The sequence below is a fragment of the Pelodiscus sinensis genome, chromosome 19 (assembly GCF_049634645.1).
Source record: "Pelodiscus sinensis isolate JC-2024 chromosome 19, ASM4963464v1, whole genome shotgun sequence".
NCBI lineage: Eukaryota > Metazoa > Chordata > Testudines > Trionychidae > Pelodiscus > Pelodiscus sinensis.
This window is the reverse complement of record NC_134729.1, coordinates 15,782,355-15,802,170: the sequence shown is the minus strand read 5'-3', so window position 1 is coordinate 15,802,170 and position 19,816 is coordinate 15,782,355. Positions and strand designations below refer to the sequence as shown.

At 56.8% G+C, this 19,816-nt stretch overlaps 3 protein-coding genes across 3 annotated transcripts; 1 reads left to right on the top strand and 2 right to left on the bottom strand.

Moving 5' to 3' along the window:
• Positions 1 to 953: 953 nt before the first annotated feature.
• On the bottom strand, positions 954 to 4,027 carry TPGS1 (tubulin polyglutamylase complex subunit 1). Its single transcript, XM_014575471.2, has 2 exons — positions 3,702 to 4,027; positions 954 to 2,545 (listed from the first exon to the last, which is right to left on the bottom strand). The coding sequence occupies exons 1-2, from the start codon at positions 4,025 to 4,027 to the stop codon at positions 2,014 to 2,016; spliced, it is 858 nt and encodes a 285-aa protein (XP_014430957.2). The 3' UTR covers positions 954 to 2,013.
• LOC102461656 (uncharacterized) lies at positions 4,019 to 16,734 on the top strand. Its single transcript, XM_075902589.1, has 2 exons — positions 4,019 to 4,512; positions 5,655 to 16,734. The coding sequence occupies exon 2, from the start codon at positions 5,670 to 5,672 to the stop codon at positions 6,345 to 6,347; it is 678 nt and encodes a 225-aa protein (XP_075758704.1). The 5' UTR covers positions 4,019 to 4,512; positions 5,655 to 5,669; the 3' UTR covers positions 6,348 to 16,734.
• Positions 10,247 to 19,769, bottom strand: LOC112546405 (mucosal addressin cell adhesion molecule 1). Its single transcript, XM_075902586.1, has 5 exons — positions 19,254 to 19,769; positions 16,613 to 16,867; positions 14,331 to 14,651; positions 12,621 to 13,277; positions 10,247 to 12,032 (listed from the first exon to the last, which is right to left on the bottom strand). Exons 1-5 carry the CDS (start codon positions 19,303 to 19,305, stop codon positions 11,905 to 11,907), a joined length of 1,413 nt encoding a protein of 470 aa, XP_075758701.1. The 5' UTR covers positions 19,306 to 19,769; the 3' UTR covers positions 10,247 to 11,904.
• Between the last annotated feature and the right edge of the window lie 47 nt (positions 19,770 to 19,816).

Sequence of the window (19,816 nt, the reverse complement as noted above, 5' to 3'; positions counted from 1 at the left end):
GTGCTACCCTACTGAATTTGATACTACTTTGTTTGGGTACCTAAAGGAAGTCACTTGAATTCTAGGGTCTCTGCTTCTCCAACTATTAAAATGGATGTTGTACAAATACTCTCTCACCATTTATTGTGAGGTGTAATGACCAAGATTAGCAGACAGCTAGAGAATTTGAGTCTCATCCTGATTTTCAGGAGGCTGGAACTCAGCACTTCCTGAAAATCAGCTCTCTTGGGTGTCCAAATTCACTGGTCACTTTTGAAATTCTTGAGCAATGTTTCTAAATCCCTTGGATAAAAGGGATTAGAGTAGGACAAAGCATCTCTTGGAAACAGCAGCTACATAACAATGTGTTCTATATCAGTACCATATTCAGAGTAGGCTCTTCTCACAACTGAGCACATTGAAACAAGGAACATGTCTGATGGATGAAGGATTTGTGTATATTTCAAGTGGCCTACTTTTTACTCTGACAAAAGGTAGGCAGATAAGCTCCAGTGCTCACAATTCTGTAATATGCAGCGAGAACAACTCAAAACAAACATCTCCTAAAGACCACACCACCTTCCTGGCACCCATCTCACAATAACTCTGTTTCACTAGGAAGAACAGTAAACCCAACTGGAAAATAGGCCTGAGGCATCGCATGCAAGTCAAGAAAAGTGGCCTCTAATTTTGGATGCCCAAATTCTAAGATAAAAAGCCTGATTTGCAGAGCTCCTGTTGGAATTGCTGGTGCTTAGCATCTCTGAAAAAAATGATGCCCGAGATGTTAAACATTGAGCACCCGAAATTAGAAGCCTATTTTCAAAGTCTCCCTTTATTTCTCCCCCTGCTGCCCTTTCCTACAACACAGGGATATTTTTTTAATTCACACAGGGGGCACCTAGAGAAAGCTATAAAATGTAGCACTGTTAGCAATAAAGGCTACCATAGAATAAAAATGTGTATAGCAAAACTAACAGAGATTAAACAGTTTAATGGCCTCTAATACACCAATAATTGAATGACATGAATAATCATAGTTCTAAACTCACAAATAGATATGGTATGGTCCAACCAACAACAATAGTTGAAGGGCTAAGTAAACATAGCAAGGTATATTAGCATAAGGGAATTAGAATTTAGCCTGGTTTTGCTCAAATTCCAGACTTACTAGCAAATCTGTATAATACCAATTTTGCTGTATAGCTTACTAGTCATGTACGATCTCTGCTTGTGAAAGTTCAAGTGACAGGATGCAGTTTAGTAAACTGTGATATGATGAAAAACCCCAGAATAGTTTAATGCTAATACAGGTGTCTGAAATTCAGCCACTGGCCAAATGCAGAACTAGCAAGTGTTTTTGCTGAAATCTCAATTCTTGCCAGATGTGCGTCATCTTGTGTATTTAATGTATTACTTCACATTACTAACAATACTTAAATAGCACTTTAGATCCTCCCAAAGCTGCATTTATTTGTTATACCTCACCACAACTCTCTGAGGTACGTATTACTCCCATTTTAAAGACAGGGAATACACAACTTAAGTGATTTGTCCAAAAAAAAAAAAAAAATCACAAAATATATCAGTAGCAAAGCCAGGACAACAGCTCAGTAGTCCCTAACTTCTAGTAATGTGCTCAGGCTATAAGGCCTCACTTTTAGCTGGTTTCCTGGATGTTCCCCAAGCTATAACCTCAGCAGAGGTTTACAATAGCTGTAGAAAATAAACAGGCATTTTAAATAGGAGGTTCTTATATACAAGTTCTGATATACAAGCCAGCAGATCAAATGCTACAGTTGGTTGGCATTTAGGTGTTCAGGATGGAGCCAGGAGGTGAATGAGAAATTTAAGATAAGCATTCTTTAGTCAAGTAGATCCTATCCTTTAGGATAGGAACTGGCAGGCCCACTTTGCTCCCTCTGTGGCCTACTCTGGCCACCCAAAGTCGCAGGATTTGATGTATTCCCAGGGTAACGTGCTTCATTTGAAGTCATAGGAAAACACAGCGAGTGTTGTCCCAACTGCAAGGTGTCAGTCAATAGGTTTTACTTTTGCAATGAATAGGGCTGTGGCTCTCTTTAGAAACTCTTCCCTGTTCATGGAGGAGCAAATCTTCCTGTCTAGCAATGCTTTGTCCATGGCCAAAGCCAAACAGTCTGGTCCAAGCTTAGATCCAGCCTCCAAGTAACGGATGGGTACCGAGAAGTCGGTGGCTCCGAGAGCTTCTTCCAGAGTGTCCAGGACTGCCTGGCAAACACTTTCATCTGCTATGCCAGAGCCATCATCCAGTACGTCGTATAAGGTATCAGCTTTTGCCACAAACTCCAGAAGCACAAAACAGCTGAGTACTCCATAGCGGAAGACATCAAAAGGTACTGCCTCGTGGTCCCGACACTGGATCTTCCTCAGCAAAGAAGAAACAACCTCTTCAGGGGCTTCTCCATCTTGGCAGATCTTCTTGAGCAACTCACTGTAGAGTCTTCCATTGACACCTGACTTCTTCCTTCTGCCCCTGGCACTCAGGCACTCATAAGCCATGCTGACGTTGTTGTTAAAAGCAGTCCTGCCACGACACACAATCAAAGAACATATTAGCACACAGGACTGGGGCGGGGAGTGGGGCGGAAGATCCAAGTTACATATCCCTCGCTAAAGCAACTGCTACTAAAACAAAATTGGCTCAAGTTTCAGCATTCCAGACAACAGGGGCACATTTTCTTGCCATGCAAGATGACTTATACTGAACAACATTAAACCCCACCCCCTCTCTCTCTGCCTCTGCTCCATCCTCTTTAATCCAGCTCTGGACAGCAAAGCAGGGTACACAGGTTCACTTACTACTCAGAGTTATAGATACCAACTCTGAAAGTTTGTCCTAGAGTAGTGGCGTAGCCACAAGTGGCCCTGAGCGGGTTGTGGCCCATCCATTTTTTCATGCAGGCCCACCCCCGCAGGTTGGGTAGTCTGGGCAGCCCCTGCTGTGCCTGGCACTCTGGCCAGGAGTGGGGCTGGTGTGCAGTAGTTAGTAGTTAGTCCTGAGCTGCTGACGCTCCAACCTGTGAGCGTGGCTAGGATGTGGTAGCGGACCCCATGCCACTCAGCACTCCAGCCAGGAAGGGGGGCTGGGACATGGGCGCTGACCCCGCTCTGCCGGCGCTCCGACACCTCACTGCTCAGAGTTCTGGCTGGGGAGAGATGCCATGGTGTGGGGCTGACACCCACCCACCCAAAGTCATAGCCCACCCAACTGGGCTCTTTTGGGTATGCGACTGTCCTGCATTTGCCAGGACATGCTCTTTGCTTGAAGATTAATTTTTATATTAGGTGACAGAGCCTCCAGGAATAGCAGCCCTCCCATCAAACTGGTGACCCTACCCAAGGCAGATAAGCATCTCTGGACCCTCACACCCAGTCCCCTGCACCTGCAGCAGTGCCTGCGAGACCAAGGGCAGAAAGGCAAAGGATGAACCAGCCAAAGCTGCTGCAAGCACCCCTGAATCTGCTTCCAGCAGCCCCTACAGGCTGCCACCACCAGGTGTGCGCTCCGGATTTATCAGGATCAGGAAAAGACCAGTGTGAACGCAGCCGTGGAGCCTACATGTCCCAGCATGCATTGCGTGCCCGTCACAGACTACGACTCCCAGAATGCTCCACGCGCTCGCCCAGAGACAGAGGGCTGGGGCCTGGCTCGAAGCATGCCGGGAGTTGTAGTCCCGCACCTGTGCGAATGGTGGGCCAGGCGCGCGTACCACAGCGCCCGGCCGAGGCGCTGCTGCTGCCTGTGCAGGTCCCCGGCGCCGCCGGCCCGCGGGCCGCTCAGCACCAGCTTCTCGAAGTAAGTGGCCAGGAAGGAGACGGGCTCCTCGGGCCGGGCCTCCAGCACCTTCAGCAGCGCCTCCCGCACCATGGCCGTCACCCCGGCCTGGAGCAGGAACTCGGCCTCGCTCTCCGGCTCGCGGCCTGCGGCACCCGCCCGAACCGGCTCCACGAGCCCGCTCCCGGTTACCGGGGCTGGCGCTGAGCGCCGCTTCTCGCAGGCCGCCATCTTGGTTGTGGGCAGGGAAGCCACTCTGCCGCCATCTTGACTGTGGGCTACCAATCAGTTGGTGAGGAACCCGCCTGTCCGCCGTATCGCTTACTCGCAGCCAATCAGAGGGTGAAGAAGACCGTTGGTCGCCATCTTGCCCCCTGCATCCAATCAACGGTCGAGGGAGCCTCTGGCGGCCGCCATCTTGTACAATAGCCGGATGATCCGAGAAAGCGCGGGTGCCGCCATCTTGGCTGTGGGCAACGAAGCCCGGTCGCCTCCATCTTAGTTCTGGGACCTTCGCTTCCTGCCTCCCTGGGCTCTCGGGGTCGCCATCCGGCCCCGCCCCGCGTCCGCTCGGCTGCCATAGCGACTGCGGGCAGGCCCCGCCTAGCAACCGGTCCCTATGGACGCTGACCTTTGACCTGGGCTTCTGCATCCGGGGCTCTTTGACCTCTTCCCTCGCGGAGAGCGGGTGGGGCCGAGCAGTCTGGGGAGCCGCGGTGAGTGGGGGGGGCGGTGGCGGGGAATGGGGGGGCGGTGAGTGAGGGGGGGCCGGGAATGGGGGGGCGCAGGGAAGGGGGGGCGGTGAGTGAGGGGGGGGCGGTGGCGGTGAGTGGGGAGGGGCCCGGGAATGGGGGGGGCGCTGGAAATGCCGGAGTAGCCCCCCCCCCCCCCCCCGCGGTCCGAGGCGCCCTGGGCTCCTGTAACTGGCCGTGCCCGGGCCCCAAGGCGGGAGCTGTGGGGGAGGGGAATTGGGGCGAGTCACCGGGCCCTGCCCCCCCCCCGCCGGACGTAGGGCCCCCCCGGAGGGAGGGGGAGGGGCCAACCCGCAGCCAGGGCACCGCCCCTCCCCCCAGCTGAAACTGCCCGGCTCCCAGCCAGGCTCCTCCCGCCTTTGTCTCGCTTCCCGGGCACAAGGTGTCACCTGGTCGCCCCCCCCCCCCCCCAGGTTCCAAAGGGAATCGGCCATTTGGGGGGGGGGGGGGCTGTGGCAGCACAGTCCCATCGCCATGGAAACTGAGGCACACACGGGTTACTGTAGGCCGGCAGGACTCCCGTGCACCAATAAGAGCAATAAAATCCCCTCTTCCCTACAGATTTGCACAAGGGAGTGGGTGTGGCTCCCCCCCCCCCCCCCAGGGTACTAGAGACTGTGCCATGTGGCTAATCATAAAGTCCATACTCACAGTCCCTCCTCCTGCTCCGTGGCCCCTTTCCCCATGTCCCTTTGTTTCCCTTCTTTCATGCTGCCTCCTGCGGTTAGACCAGCTCAGTCTGCCTGTGCCCTCCTTTAAAGCTGCGTCTGCCATTAGGCCTCTAGCATTGATCACTGGCATTTCTAATCGCCTGAACTGATGCCCCTTCATTGCCTGCGCTAGAATCAGGGGAGGCCCTAGACTAGCTGCCAGCAACTGGTGCCCTAGGCTACCCCTGCCCCCACCTCCAAACCCCTCAACGATATTGAGCCACCATTTGGTGCCCCATTTAACTTGGCGTTCTAGGCGACCGCCTAGTTCGCCTCTATGGATGGGCTGCCCCGGCTAGAACGGAAGGCCCTCGAGGTGGGGAGCTTTCTTTCTTTCATGCTTTATAAAGTGCAGAGTGAGTGCACATGGGGTGCTCTAAACCCCTGCTTTTCCAGGTTGTCTCCAACTCCATGGAAGCAGTGAAAAGTTCTCCAAATTCCCCAGTTAGGAGAAAGCGGAAACGATCTCACCGGCTCCTCAGCCGTGTGCCCGTCCCCCTGGAGTGCTACCGCTGCAACATCTGCAAGAAGGACATCAAGCACCTCTCCAACTTCCAGGAGCACCAGCGCATCCACACGGGCGAGCGGCCCTACCGCTGCGAGACCTGCCAGAAGGACTTCATCCGCTGTGCTGACCTCATCAAGCACCGCCTGGTCCACTCGGACAAGCGGCCCCACCGCTGCCATGCCTGTGGCAAGCACTTCAAGCTGGCTGGGGACCTGGCCAAGCACAGCAAGGTCCATTCGGACGAAGCACCCTTCCAATGCGACGTGTGTGCCAAGAGCTTCAAGCGCACCTCCTGCCTCATCAAGCATCTCCGCATCCACACAGAGGAGAAGCCTTTCAAGTGCCCCCAGTGCAGCAAGAGGTTCAAATGGGAAGCCTCTGTCAAGGAGCATCAGCGCATCCACACGGGTGAGAGGCCCTTCAAGTGTGAGCACTGCACCAAGAGCTTTACCCACTTCTCCACCTTCCTGCAGCACAAGAGAACTCATCAGAACCAGAAGCAGTTCAGCTGCAAACACTGCTCCAGGTCCTTCAACCACAAGTCCAACCTGCTGAAGCACCAGCGCACAGTGCATAGCTAGGGGCATGCAAGTTCTCTGCTCCCGTGCGGCTGTGATCTGTCTGACTCGCTTAGACTGCCCCTGTCTTGGAGTCTGTCCCTACTCTGGGGAAGGCTGGGAATGTGCTGAGAGCCAATACAGAGGCTAGGCCTTCAGGGAGGGAGGCAGAATCTTGACTACATGTGATAAGGAGACTGGGCTTGGGAGCAGCTCAGGTGCCGTGCCGGTTACAGAGCTTCCCGAGGAATGGGATGCTGTGGCAGGGGCTGCTCACCAGGATTTCAGTGGTGCTGTCAGCTGGCTGGACTCCGGTTTACAGTCTGACCAAAGGTTCCTTTGTGATCCCACTTCTACTCCCTTCTGGCTGGTGACACTGTCCAGTTTAGCCCAGGACAGAGATCTTCAGTGCTCCAATCTCAGACCCGAGCAGAGCGCTGTCAGTGATGCTGCATTCTGTCCCGCAGAGGCAACTGATCTTTCCCATTCTACACTACAAATCGCCCTGGGCATCTTTGCTTTTGGTGCTTCTGTTTAGCCCCCCGCCCTTCGTCCCCTCCTCTTGGTTCCAATGCTGTAGGAATGGGTTTGGTGCATCGGGGGTTTTGGTGAAGGGAAGGGGGCCGATAGGGCCTGGTGTGCCCCACTCCTGGCAGTGGAGAAAAATCCCAAAGAGGAAGCAGCCACGTAGTCTGTTTGGTAAGTGTTCCTGTGGCCATAACGCTGCCTGTCGGCGGCTTTAAATCACAAGCTTGTCACTGTCATGTTTCTTATCGCTCACCTACCTCAGCGTGGCAGAGGCCATTGGGGTGAGTTCTGGGAGGCTGTGCAGTAATTGCCTTACTGTGTTCGCCGGTGCCGGGCAAACCATGCAAGCGGGGTGGGGGGTGGAGCTCCGCTCCCCAACAGAAGGGCTGGAGAGCAGAGCTGAGATTGGAGGCATGTGAAGTGCTGGAGACTTTCCCTTCCCCCAATACACGCAGCTGCCAAGGAGAGGTGGGCTCCACCCTAAGGCCGTGTTCCACTGGAAAGTCTTCTCAGGATGTTCCCATGGTCATTAATAAATAAGCTCTGAGTTAGATCTGCAGAATGGGGACTGCACAGCTCATTCCACCTCTACAGAGCTGGGGGTGAGGGCCACTCAAGGGGGTTTTAATCTGGGGCTGTAAATAACCATTAATGGGTTAAATGATCACAATTATAACATTTAACTGTCAGTGGGCAGACTGGGGCTGGGTCCCTACCCACCACCTGGAGTGATTGGGAGTAGCTGACCCCCCCCCCCCCCACACACACACACCTCTGCCCGGTTGCTCCAGCACCACCAGGGCCCGCCTACCATCTCCACATGGCTGTGGTCAGCTGGTTCATCCAGGCCAAGTTGGAGCACAGCCATGGCCAGAGCCAAGGGCCTGCTGGTCCACAAGGGCCAAGTCAGAGCAGCTGGGGCCCTGCCTGCCACCTTCACATGGCTGGGGTCCCATCGGCCAAGTCAGAGCAGCTGGGGCCCTGCCTGCCACCTTCACATGGCTGGGGTCCCATCGGCCAAGTCAGAGCAGCTGGGGCCCTGCCTGCCACCTTCACATGGCTGGGGTCCCATCGGCCAAGTCAGAGCAGCTGGGGCCCTGCCTGCCACCTTCACATGGCTGGGGTCCCATCGGCTCGATGTTGGGGCCCTGCCTGCCACCCCACACAGCTGGCCAGACTCAGCAAGGGCTGCTCCAGTCTGCTGTCCCAGTAAGAAGTCTAGTAAGCCTAATGTTTATTGGGTAACCCTGCAACCTTTTACAGCCTTATTTTAAACAATGGCATTTAAGGTTTGTTTGTTACTTGCCCAGAAGCTAAAGCAATTGGGGGTGGGGAGCCTGACTTGTAAACATGCAGCTGGTTTCTGTTGACTGGGGCGTTAGCGCTTTAGCAATTAGGAAAGTGGGGGATTCTTCTGGAAGCAAATGCTGCTCTGAACTAAACAGTGTCTGTGCAGAGAAAAAGGGGCTTTTGGCTTCACCAAAAGGACAGGGAAGGAAATTCCATTGTCTGCACCACAGCATGACTGGGTGGCCATTCCTCCGTTAATCATGGCTGAAAGTGGGTGCTTCCTCTTTAAAGAATAGTTATGAATTTCAGGGTTAAAACTTGTCAGGCTGGCGGGGTTCCCAGAAGGCCTGGCCTCTTCAGCCACAGAAGACTGGCCTTTTGGCTCAGGGCAGCAGGGCCAGTCAGAACCGTACAATAATCTTAGTCCAGTTTCTGGTGGATCACACAGAGGCTGCTCCGCAACATGCCGCTGGGCGGGTGACCTGCCCTCTGCCTGAGAACATAACAGAGGCCATGCTGGGTCAGACCAAAGGTCCATCCAGCTCAGTATCCTGTCTGCCCACAGTGGCCAATGCCAGGTGCCCCAGAGGGAGGGAATCGAACAGGTAAGGAATGATCAAGCCATCTCTCTCCTACCATCCACCTCCACCCTCTGACAGACAGAGGCTAGGGACACCCAGCCTGGCTAATAGCCAAGTTTATCTAGTTCTCTTTTAAACCCTGTTAACTGCCCCCAGTGTGGTCGCTGAGCCCACAAAGTGAGGGGCAGTAGCCTCGCCTCGCTTCCAACAGGGGTCACTCTGTTGGCCCCTGCCTGCTGGATGTGCAGAGGGTCTTCTCCTTTTCTGTGAGTGGGGGTGTGTGGTTGCTGCTCTGAGCTCTGCTGAGTTGTATTTGCTCAAGCTGGGAGGTCAGAGGGTGGAAGGAGCTTGCTGGGCCGGCCCCAGCGCACGCAGGGTTTCTGAGAGCTCAGTCCAGAGAGTTCTTGGCACAAGGAACAGAGGCTGGAATTGTGGGCTTCATTCCAGGCCCAAGCTGCCACGTTTCCTGCACAACTCAGAACTAGCACTGAGATGGGCTGCAGCCAAGTTGTCCCTTTCTCCTAGGGCCCCAGCCGTCAGCTAGCTCCTGACCTTACTAGGGAGGGAAGCAGTTCTGTTCCGGTTCCCCTTCTGCAGCCCTGGCCCCAACCGGTGCATGCCGGCCGGCAGCCACAAGGAGAAACAGGACCAGGCCTGCCACGTCCAGTGTCCCAGCTGAGTTTTCTGTGCTCTCCTGGCTTCCCCAAGGTGGCTTGTGGGGCTTCATAAAACACCACAGCTCTCCCTGCAGGGATGGGTCAGGCTCACCTTGCTTGGCAGCTGCTTCAGCCACAGCTGTCCTTGGCTGGGCACAGATACTAGGCCGCCTGCAGGAGTAAGAATGTGGGAGGACTGGCCTGTTGAGCCCCAGGGCTGTTCCTCCCTGCCGAGCAGGACAGATGTGTTACTAAAGCCCCTATTGACCGAGTAGGACTAAATGGGCTTTTCTGCTGGCTGCTTCACCTCCACCCTTGCTAGTCAGGGGCACAGGGAGTAACGCCTTGCAGGGCTTACGCCACACAGCAGGAAGCCGGGTGCAGACTGGCAGAGTTTCCCCAGGGGCCATACATGGGGAATTTCCTTGCCAAGAGGATTATGTGGGAATTAGGGTAGAGAGAAGAGCTGTTGGCCAGGAACCAGCAGGAGAGAATGGGAGTGTAGAGCACAGCTCTGCCCGGTTGCTCCAGCACCAAGAAGAACCTGGGGTTTCTTGAAGGTATTTCTAGGGTTCCCGTCTTTCTCCGATCGAGTGAGCAATGCTTCTGCACCAGCCATGACAGCCGGCTTTTCTGTTTGAGCCATCAAGGGGGCATCGAATTGGCAAGCTGCAATTCAGAGCCTCTTGCAAACGCTGAGGGCACCATCATACCCAGCAGAGGTCAAAATGCCCACAGCAGTGTATTCAGTGGGGCTGTTCTTAAGAGGCCTCCTGCCCCCTCTCCAGCATACAACAGCCCAGTGACAGGCAGACGGTAGGGCCAGAGCAGAGAGAAGTGATACATGCCAAGAAAACCACACCAGGGATGTAAAAACGGCCCCTTTATTCACGTAGCCATTCTCCCTGTACAACAAACGCCATACGCACAGCAGGTCTCCTGCTGCCTCAGCCTTCAATACGGATTATTCACCAGCAGCCGCGGGAGGGGTTTCTTAGGACATTTGTTTTAAATACACAGATTAACCGACTTCCGTTTCCATCCCGTTTTTGAGATGGGGCTGGCGTGGAAGGAACCAGACAGCGACCCCACAGCCCTCTCCAGGAGGCCTGCAATCCCGTCTCGGAGGGAGAGGCTGTAGCTGCAGCAGATCCAGCGCCTGGAGATGGCTGTAGGGAGCAGCACAGCGCTCCACTGAGCGTTTGTAACTTGTGCATTTGCGAAGCCTCCACTCCGTTCCAAGGGTCTAAGCTGCGGGGTGGGAGCCTATGGCTTGCAGCTTGCCGTGTTCCAGGTCACCCCTCGCTCACGTGCTGGTGGGGAGGTGCCATGGCTGGAGCACCAGCTCCCTGCTGTGGGGGCATGGGGGAGCCTAGGAGACCCAATTAAGGCAAGCCATGGGCACAAGTCATCTGCTCCCTGTCCCAGGAACTGCACCAGAAAGGTGCCTCCATCCTGCACCTCTCCTCCCACCCAGACTGCACACCCCCACCCTGCGCCTGCACCCTGCCTTCTGCCCAGACCCCTCATCCTGCTCCTGCACCTCCAGCTGCTCCCTGACAGCCCATTGCTGCACACTGAACCCCTCATGTTTGGCCTGGCCCCAGAGTCTGGTCTAGTCCCAGCCCCCCAGAGGAGTGAATCCGGCCCTGAGCCTCAGTGCCTCCCGCCTCCCAAGATGAGCTTGGGGGTAGTGAGGTGACTGTCGAGGCCACGTCTGTGAGGGTTTCTCTCACTCAGTGCAGGTTGGGTTTTTTTGCCTCATTTGTGTGTGGCCTTGGCTGATTTTTCTGCAGGTTATTGGGCCCCAACCCAAGGGGTCTAACCCTGACCCTTGCTCATCCCCAGCCCGTCCTTGGTGCACCTGGAATTCCCTCCTCCCCCCGGAAGCTTGCAGCATATTGGAAACAAAACCAGGAGCAACTGACCCCAGGGACTGTCCGACTGAGAAGCCAGCATAAGGAGGAAGGAGGCAGAATTTCAGACCAGCCCTCTGGACACCGCACCAGCCTCTCACGAGCTGGAAGCTTCAATGAAGAAAGTTTTAAATATACCGTGAGGGGAAAGTCCATCGGTCTGCTTTGGAATCTGCCGTACCCTGACACCGCCGCCTGCTTCAGGTGCCACGTCCCAGCACCAGGCTGGAGAGGAAACCAGGCTGTCAAGGAGTGAAGTGGAGGAAAGGAAAGAGAGCGATCAGCCGAGGGGCTGCTCAGCTCTGCTTTCCCAGATCCTCTGCTTCCGTCCTTGGACAGGTGCAGCCCCAGGGGCCTGGCTGGGTCTAATACTGTACCAGGTGTTCCATAACGACCAGCAAGCTCACCAGTGAAAGGAGTCACGTCGGTCGTCATAATCAGTATTGACCAGCGCCCGGTGACTAAGGGGCGACTCCGGTACCTAGCAGAGGTGTCAGGCAGTCACTAATAATGCAGGTAGGAATTTCGAAGAGGAAAAGAGGGTTTCTCGCTCTGTTTCTCCCAAGCACTGACGAGATGGGAGACGCTTCTCCCCCCAAGAACGGACTGGTCAGCACTCCTGAGTATGACATGGGTGGAGCCGCCTCCACAGGCGCCGTGAGGCAAAGGCCGTGACGATCAGTCCCAGGAGGGAGCCTGCTGTCCCGACGACAATGGCCGAGTCGGTGCCGAAGGTGGCTGCAAAGAGAAGACAAGTTGTCAGTTGCCGAGCTTGAGCCCTTAGTGTGGCTTGGCCTCTACACCTGCCTGGCTAAACCTCACAGCCCAGGTCTCGGTACCGCTGGGCGCTTCCTGGCACTTGAGTAATGCAGCTACTTCCTCTGGGCCTCAAGTTCCCCAGCCTGCGCCCCTGCACTGTGCAGGCAGAGTGAAACCGGCCCTGGGCACCGATTACGTGACAGAGCCTAGGGATCCGGCCCCGGCCAGAGAGCATAAGAGCGGCCATACTGGGTCAGCCTTGGGGTTAATGGAATAGTCGAGTAACCTCATGAATTCTTATCGCTTAGTCGACCATCTATCGTCCCTAGGGCGGGGCCGGCAGCCAGTGCATCTCACTCCCAAGGAGTCCCCTGCCACTGTATCAGAGGCAGCAGGGCAGGGTGCCAGGTGGGAGCTGGTCCGTGAGGGGAGCTCCCCTTGCGGACCGGCTGCCTGTGGCTACCGGTGAGAGTCCGGCTCGGAGGAGACACACACGATCCCAGGGAGCCCCCTCTCTCCGGGGCTGGCCCAGCTGCCCCTGAACACAACGCGCTGTGCATGACTCACCGGCAGACACCGTGATGTGCAGGCTTGCCAGCTGGAGGCTCCTGCTCGGCACGATGCACTTATAGACCCCTTGGTAGGTGAGATCTACGTGGTCAACCGTCAGGGTGGACTTGCCCTCGGACGCCTCCTCCTGGTACTGAGACAGCGCCACGGGGGTTTCCTGCCACCTGACGGCAACACCCTCACCGCACTCTGCCTCGCACGTGATCTTCAGGGCTTCCCCCGTGGTCCCTTCGGGAGGGTCAGGCCTGATCCGAAGGCTGCAGACAGATGCTGTTCCGGGGCTCCTGCCACCTGTGGTCTGCTCGGGCCAGGGGCTCCCTGTCGTAGCCACGCCCGCTGTGGGGCTTGCTGGAGCAGAGCTGGTGTCACTGCGGCGGCTCCAGGGGGTGGCGCTGGGGCGCTGCGGGGCGGTGCTGGACTCGGTGGCGAGGGTCTCGGTGGTCTCCAGGCGGTGGTCAGGGGTGGCTTTGAGACTGGGCTTGTGGGAGGTGACCGTGAGCTCCGCAGAGGGGCTCTCTGCAGAAGTCCAGTCTGTGGTTGGGTTCCCTGCAGTAGCCACTAGCCCAGCGATGGGGTTCTCTGTAGTAGCCAGGGACTCGGTGCCAGGATTCTCTTGGCCAGGGACTGACTCAGTTGTGGGCTCCTCTGCCACAGCTGTAAACAGAAGGTTTCGATTACGCTCTTGACACTTGGTTACCAGTGCTCTGTGGCCTGGTCCTTAAGGAGCTGCAGCTATACAAGTTAGGGAAATGGCCCCCTGAACTCTGCTGTTATTGAACACGCTCCAGCTGCTGGTTCATTCCACCCCTCTGAGCCCAGCTCCAGAGAGATGGCTGCATCAGAAATCTCAAGCCCTATCCACTGCTTAGTTGTTCCCTTCATATAATGCAGTGTTTTCACGCAGCAAACAGCCAACCTGTGGAACTCCTTGCTGGAGGATGCGGGGAAGGCCAGGACTTTAACAGAGTTCAAAAAAAGAGCTAGATAAGTTCCTGGAGGAGAATCCATCAATGGCTATTAGCCAGGATGGGCAGGAATCGTGTCCCTGGCCTCTGTTTGCCAGAAGCTGAGAATGGGCCACAGGGGAGGAATCCCGGGATGATTCCCTTTGGTCCGACTCAGTGTGGCTGTTCTCATGTTCACTAAGCATCAGACCCCTCACAGGCATCTCTCATGCCACCAGTGACATCTGGGATTAGGGCCCTCGACAGCAAAAAGGACCAGCACGTACAGGGCCCCTTTCCTTGATCCCTAACTGCACAGGGTGGTTTCCAAGAGGACTCGGGGGCAGAGCCGTCTGGGGCTGGGAGGAAGGCTGCGGGGGGTGGGCTGGAGCCAGGCCCCAGGAGCTGGGGGACTCCTGGAGAGCGGGAAGGGGTTAGGAAAAGGTCTCCACACAGGTGGATTCAGGCCTATCCAGCCTGGCCCCCCTGCTGCCTGGGCATCACAGGCCAGAGTTCACATGGGCAGTAGGGACGTGAATGGTCAACCGGTGCCTGGGAGCAGCAGGACCATTCCCAGGGCTGGAGCTGCTCCTCACTACAGGCAGCCCCCCCCCCCCTTTCATCAGTTAACTAGATCAACGCTGGTTAATGAATTAAATGGGATTTTCACATCCCTAATGAGCAGCCTGGCAGCAGGAGATCCTCACGGCGAGATGGCTGGGGCAGGCTTTGGCAAGGGGCGTTGCCCACCCACCAGACGTACCTTCTGTGCTCACAGTCACTGCTCTCACCCGCTGGAAAGGCCTCTCTGCGCCTGGCGGCAGCAACGCCACCTCACACCTGAACGCCGAGCCCTCCGTCACCTTCTCCCCGGGCACCTCCAGCTCCGAGTGGTAACTGAACAGCTCCTCCTCGTCGCTCTCTTCTTCGGCCTCTGTGCCATGCAGCCTCTGGTCCCCCTGATACCAGCTCAGAGTCAAGCTGCTGGGTGGGTACACCTTGCTAATCGAGCAGCGGAGATGGGCCGGCTGCCCCGCCACCAGCGCCCTGGGCTGGGTTTCCAGCTGCAGCGTGTCTGGCAGAGCTGAGGGGAGAATGGCATGTGAGGAAGGGCAGGCTGCCTAGCCACACTATCGACCCTGGGTCGGGGCCCCGGGTGCTGGGCCAGGAGTGGCCACTGGGGAGGGGAGTGAGTGGGACGTTCAATTCCTGCCCCCTCCCCCGAGGAGTCTTCTCCGATCTGTCCAGGGACCAGCGGCCAATTTCACTCCAGAAGCCACAAAACCACCTTTCTGGCGGTTGTTCCAGTGGCTTGGCCAGCCAGGCTGCAGGGTTACAATACAGCCAGTCCCCGAGCTACGAACGCATCGACTTACGACCGTTCGCATTTACGACCAACCTCCTATACGGCCGGAACCCAAGTTACGAACAAAATCCGACTTACGCACAGCACGGCCGTATGTTGGGGAACGGAACCCGACTTACAAGCAGCACGCGGCCGTACGTCGGGGAACGGAACCCGACTTACGAACAGCGCGGCCGTACGTCGGGGAACGGAACCCGACTTACGAACAGCGCGGCCGTACGTCGGGGAACGGAACCCGACTTACGAACAGCGCGGCCGTACGTAGGGGAACGGAACCCGACTTACGAACAGCGCGGCCGTACGTCGGGGAACGGAACCCGACTTACGAACAGCGCGGCCGTACGTCGGGGAACGGAACCCGACTTACGAACAGCGCGGCCGTACGTCGGGGAACGGAACCCGACTCATGAACAGCGCGCGGCCGTACGTCGGGGAACGGAACCCGACTCATGAACAGCGCGAGGCCGTACGTCGGGGAACGGAACCCGACTTACGAACAGCGCGGCCGTACGTCGGGGAACGGAACCCGACTTACGAACAGCACGGCCGTATGTCGGGGAACGGAACCCGACTTACGAACAGCGCGGCCGTACGTCGGGGAACGGAACCCGACTTACGAACAGCGCGGCCGTACGTCGGGGAACGGAACCCGACTCACGAACAGATCGAGTTACCACCTACTGTCTGTACGTAACTCGTTCGTAAGTCGGGGACTGGCTGTACTTGGCCTGCCTGGAATTCAGGTTCAAACCTTCGGCCAGTCAGCTCAGCCTTTCCTCTTTCCGCGGCAGTGGCAAGGCAGGGAGGCAAAAGCGGGGGCTGGGGCTCGGTAGAGCTCAGCGTGGCCTGGCGCTCCAGCAGTAATTTACAGGGCCTGTGGCTACAGCTGCCCAGGAACTCCAGGCCCTTTTGCATCGCCAGGCCCCCCGGAGCAGTTGCCCCCTTAGGCCTGTCGGGGTCTGCTAGGTAGCCAGAGGTCCATGCAGTGGGGAGGGCCTTTCAAGTTAGACCTTAAACTCCAGGATCTGGTTTTCAGAGGGGCGGGTACTAACAGCTCCCATTCTTTCAGTGGCTGCTGCAGGTGCCCCTCACCTCTGAGAGCCAGGCCTCCTGCCATCCTCCACCCCAGAAGGGCTGCATTTTAGTCATCAGTCCTCATGCTTCAGGACACATAGTGAGCACAAGCACCCCCGGGTGTTGGAGGGCACAACGTGAGGGGTAGGAAGGCTGGATACTTTCCTCTAAACATCCCGCCTTGGTCAGGGTCAGGATGGCCGCAGAGTTGGGCCACTGGGTTGTAAGTTCCGACATTAGCTGGATTCTGTGAATTGGGCAGGGTGGGTGATACAGGATCAGGCCCCCAAGAGGGACACAGCCGCCCAGTGACCCTGATGTGCCATTTGTTGCACGTCACCCCGGAAGCAGCCCTGCTGGACAGGGATGAGCAGGGGTCTGGCTTTCCTTCCGCTCCAAAGCCTTTGGCAGCACTGTCTGTGCAGGGTCCGTTTGGCTTGTTCCCCAGCACGCTTGGCCATTCCCTCCTGTTTGCCTGGGTCAGGCCTATGGGGCGGTAACAGGCTGTGGCTCAGATGGACTGTCCCCCCGCTGGGCTCCAGTGCGTTTGGCGTCTGGGGTGTGTCAGGCCACAGGGGCTACCTGCACCGAAGCAGGGCACTTACCGTACACTTGAAGATCGACCTGTTCCTGAAAGGAACTCCCTTGGCAATGCCCTATGCAGATCCACGTGCCCTCCATGGCTACGGTGGCATGCGTCACGCTCAGGAGGCTGTAGCTGGGGGTGGAGAGGATGTTCCCCAGACTGGTGTCCAGCCCCTTCCATTGGACCTTCCCATTCGGACAGTCCAGGGAGCAGTTCAACTGAATGGAGCCTCCAACCTCCACCAGCGGCTCCTGGGGCAGCACGGTCAGTTGGCCTGGGTGGGGGGAGAAAAGAGGGAAGCAGCAAGTGGTGAAAACAAGGCTCCTGTGGGGAAGAGCAGTGAGCGCCCAGGGGGAGCTAAGGCAGCTGTTGCCAAGGGAAAGGGAGGCAGAGAGAGTTTGGGTTCAGTTTTCTGCTTTCTGAGCCACTGCGCTCGGGTCACCGTATCAAGCTTGTCTCCACAATCGTTTCCTGTGCCAGAATCCCGGCACTGAGACACCCCCAGAATCCCGGTGCTGAGACACCCCCAGAATCCCGGCACTCCTGGCGCTGAGACACCCCCAGAATCCCGGCACTCCTGGCGCTGAGACACCCCCAGAATCCCGGCACTGAGACACCCCCAGAATCCCGGCACTCCTGGCGCTGAGACACCCCCAGAATCCCGGCACTCCTGGCGCTGAGACACCCCCAGAATCCCGGCACTGAGACACCCCCAGAATCCCGGCACTGAGACACCCCCAGAATCCCGGCACTCCTGGTGCTGAGACACCCCCAGAATCCCGGCACTCCTGGCGCTGAGACACCCCCAGAATCCCGGCACTCCTGGTGCTGAGACACCCCCAGAATCCTAGGACTTCCCGGGTGTGAGCTTTAAAAACCACCAAATGTCACCCAAGTGCACTATAGTGGGCGTGTCGGGAACGCTGCAGATGCAGCCGCTCTGAGGTTAAATTCCGGCCTCAGTGGAGTCAAGGGTGATTTTGCCTTCGTCTTCAAAAGAGGCAGGATTTCTCCCTTCAGCTTCACTTCCCCTCCAGCGGGCTCCGTGGTGGTGACCTCAGCCAGCGGCAAGCGCACAAACAGCCCCTCAGGCCTCCCAGGACAGCAGGGTTGGCTCCTGGGCTGCAGGCTCCGATTCCCCCTCCCCACAACTGGCCTGAGAAGCCGCAGCAGGTTCCTTGCATGCCGAGGGGGCAGCCCGGCAGCGCTGGGCCTCGGGACCCTTCACACGGGACAGACCCCGAGTCTCTACTCCCCACAAAGATTTTACAGGTGGTGATTCAAAAACGATCCCAAACACCGGTCACCCATCACCGGTTAGCCCCCTGCTGGGAGCCAGGCAGCCAGCGTGGAGCAGGAACGGCCAGCCAGAGGCGAGCCATGTGAATGCCACATGCTGATTACATTTATCTCAAGATGCCGAGCCAACCCCACTGCTGCAACGCAGCCACGTCTGGGCGGCACAGCAGCGGTGGAAACTTTGAGCCACGACAACCCTTGACTGTCTGGAAAGGACCAAGAGGGCAGCAGTCTGCTGTTGACTGACTCCCTGGAGAGCTCAGTGCACAAGATGAAGGTTCCATTTTTTGCAGCAGGCTGTGCGCTTTTGAGTGACAGTGATTCAGAGCAGCTGAGGATCTGGCTTTTAACTCTGCAAGGGCACTTCCCAGGGCTGGTGGGCTCGGAGCACTGAACGCTGGTTTCATGGTTCCAATGTCCAGCTGCTGGACGGCATCACGAGTCACTTAAACTATCGCCAGGGCACAGGGGTCAGAGACACCGAGAGCCAGCAGCTCCCGCAGCATCAGCTGATGGGAATGGGGACTCCGCACTGGAAACTTTCAGGATCAGGAAAGGGAGGTGTCATGTGGGCCGCGGCACATGGGCGAGGAGCGGGTCTGTGAGACCAGCCGTCTATTTCAGCATGACAAGGAGAGCAGCCCGGCTCAGTAGCTCTGTGGGGTGCGGTCTGTATGGATTGCCTCCGGAATGCAGCAACCTCATTGGGACTTTCTAACAAATACCAGCCCTAGCCCTGAATGTGGCTGAGGGCACCGCTACTCACAACCACCGATTCCTTAGGTGCTGAGCTACTGGCACTGTTCTAAGAACTAAGCCAGCTGTTCCCGGAGATTCAGGTGTGTAATCCCATTTGAGATGCAGCCAGAATCTGGGGGTGCAGGTGACGTGTTTTTTCCTCCCTTTCTGAGCCAGTTTTAATAGTCTAAGCTCACAGGGGAACAATCAGGGTCTGAAAGCTCCATGTGCAGTGAAGAGAAAAGGAAGTGGGATTATTGTTTATATTAGCTGCCTGCCTAACACTCCTAGCCACGGACCAGGACCCCACTGTGCCACACCCTGAATAACTGCAGGCCACGTGCACAAGGCTGGAGACAGTCCTGTGAGAGAGTCCCCTCTTCAGCACCCCTATCACAGCCAATCTGGAGCAGGCAAAGAGATCCCTGGGAGCCCTGTGCTCAGATCACTGGGACACAGCTGCACCAGGAGGCAGAGCTGCTGTGGCTGTACCGACAGAGCAGTACCATACAGCAAAGAGGAAGAATTCAAAGCAGGACCCAGGGCCAGAATAGAAGAGCAGGGAACCCCGATCTCTCCAGCCCAGAGAACCTGTGAGCTGCTGTGGTCTCTAGGGAACTTACCTCTGCAGGTCCAGCCCAGGCTGAGAAGCAGGAGGAGAGAAGCTGGTTCCATTGCTTGCCTAGAGGGAAATGTCTTCACTCCAGCTAATCCCTTTGTAACAGGGGTTGGCAGGCAGCTGTTTCCTTCCCTCCCTTCCCAGCAGCTGGCTGGCTGGGCACTGCCTGGGGCCGATCTCTTTCTGAGGAGACATCCCACCCTCAAGCACCTATTTAAGACCGAAATTGGAACCACCCCCCGATAGTAAGAACCAGCCCTCTCATAGCAGGTTCTCAAGGGTCAGCTGGGTATTTCCAGAGGGGGAATTTTAGTCTTACGACATCAGCAAATGGCTTTAACCCCTGAATTCCTGGTTGTGCAGGCTAAGCATTCTGTTCTGTCAGAGATTCCCCCAACATCCCAGCCGCCTCCTACAGGGAAACAAAGGCAAGCTTGCCCAGGTAGGATGGGGGAATTGCAGGACATGGTAAGTTGCCTGATGTCTCCCAAACAAGCTCCCAGATCCTATATAAACATTGCCCTACACAACCCATCCACGCACCGAACCCCTTACATGCCCTCCCCA

Bases quoted from the DNA above. Each gene is read 5' to 3' on its own strand.
- LOC112546405 (XM_075902586.1), bottom strand. From the start codon at position 19,305: ATGGAACCAGCTTCTCTCCTCCTGCTTCTCAGCCTGGGCTGGACCTGC. The intron at 16,868-19,253 runs GTAAGTTCCCTA...CCCCCCACCCAG, and splicing joins CCTGGGCTGGACCTGCAGAG to GCCAACTGACCGTGCTGCCC. The intron at 13,278-14,330 runs GTACGTCTGGTG...TTCTGTTTACAG, and splicing joins AGTGACTGTGAGCACAGAAG to CTGTGGCAGAGGAGCCCACA.
- TPGS1 (XM_014575471.2), bottom strand. From the start codon at position 4,027: ATGGCGGCCTGCGAGAAGCGGCGCTCAGCGCCAGCCCCGGTAACCGGG. The intron at 2,546-3,701 runs GTGCGGGACTAC...GTGTCGTGGCAG, and splicing joins CTGGCCCACCATTCGCACAG to GACTGCTTTTAACAACAACG.
- LOC102461656 (XM_075902589.1), top strand. From the start codon at position 5,670: ATGGAAGCAGTGAAAAGTTCTCCAAATTCCCCAGTTAGGAGAAAGCGG.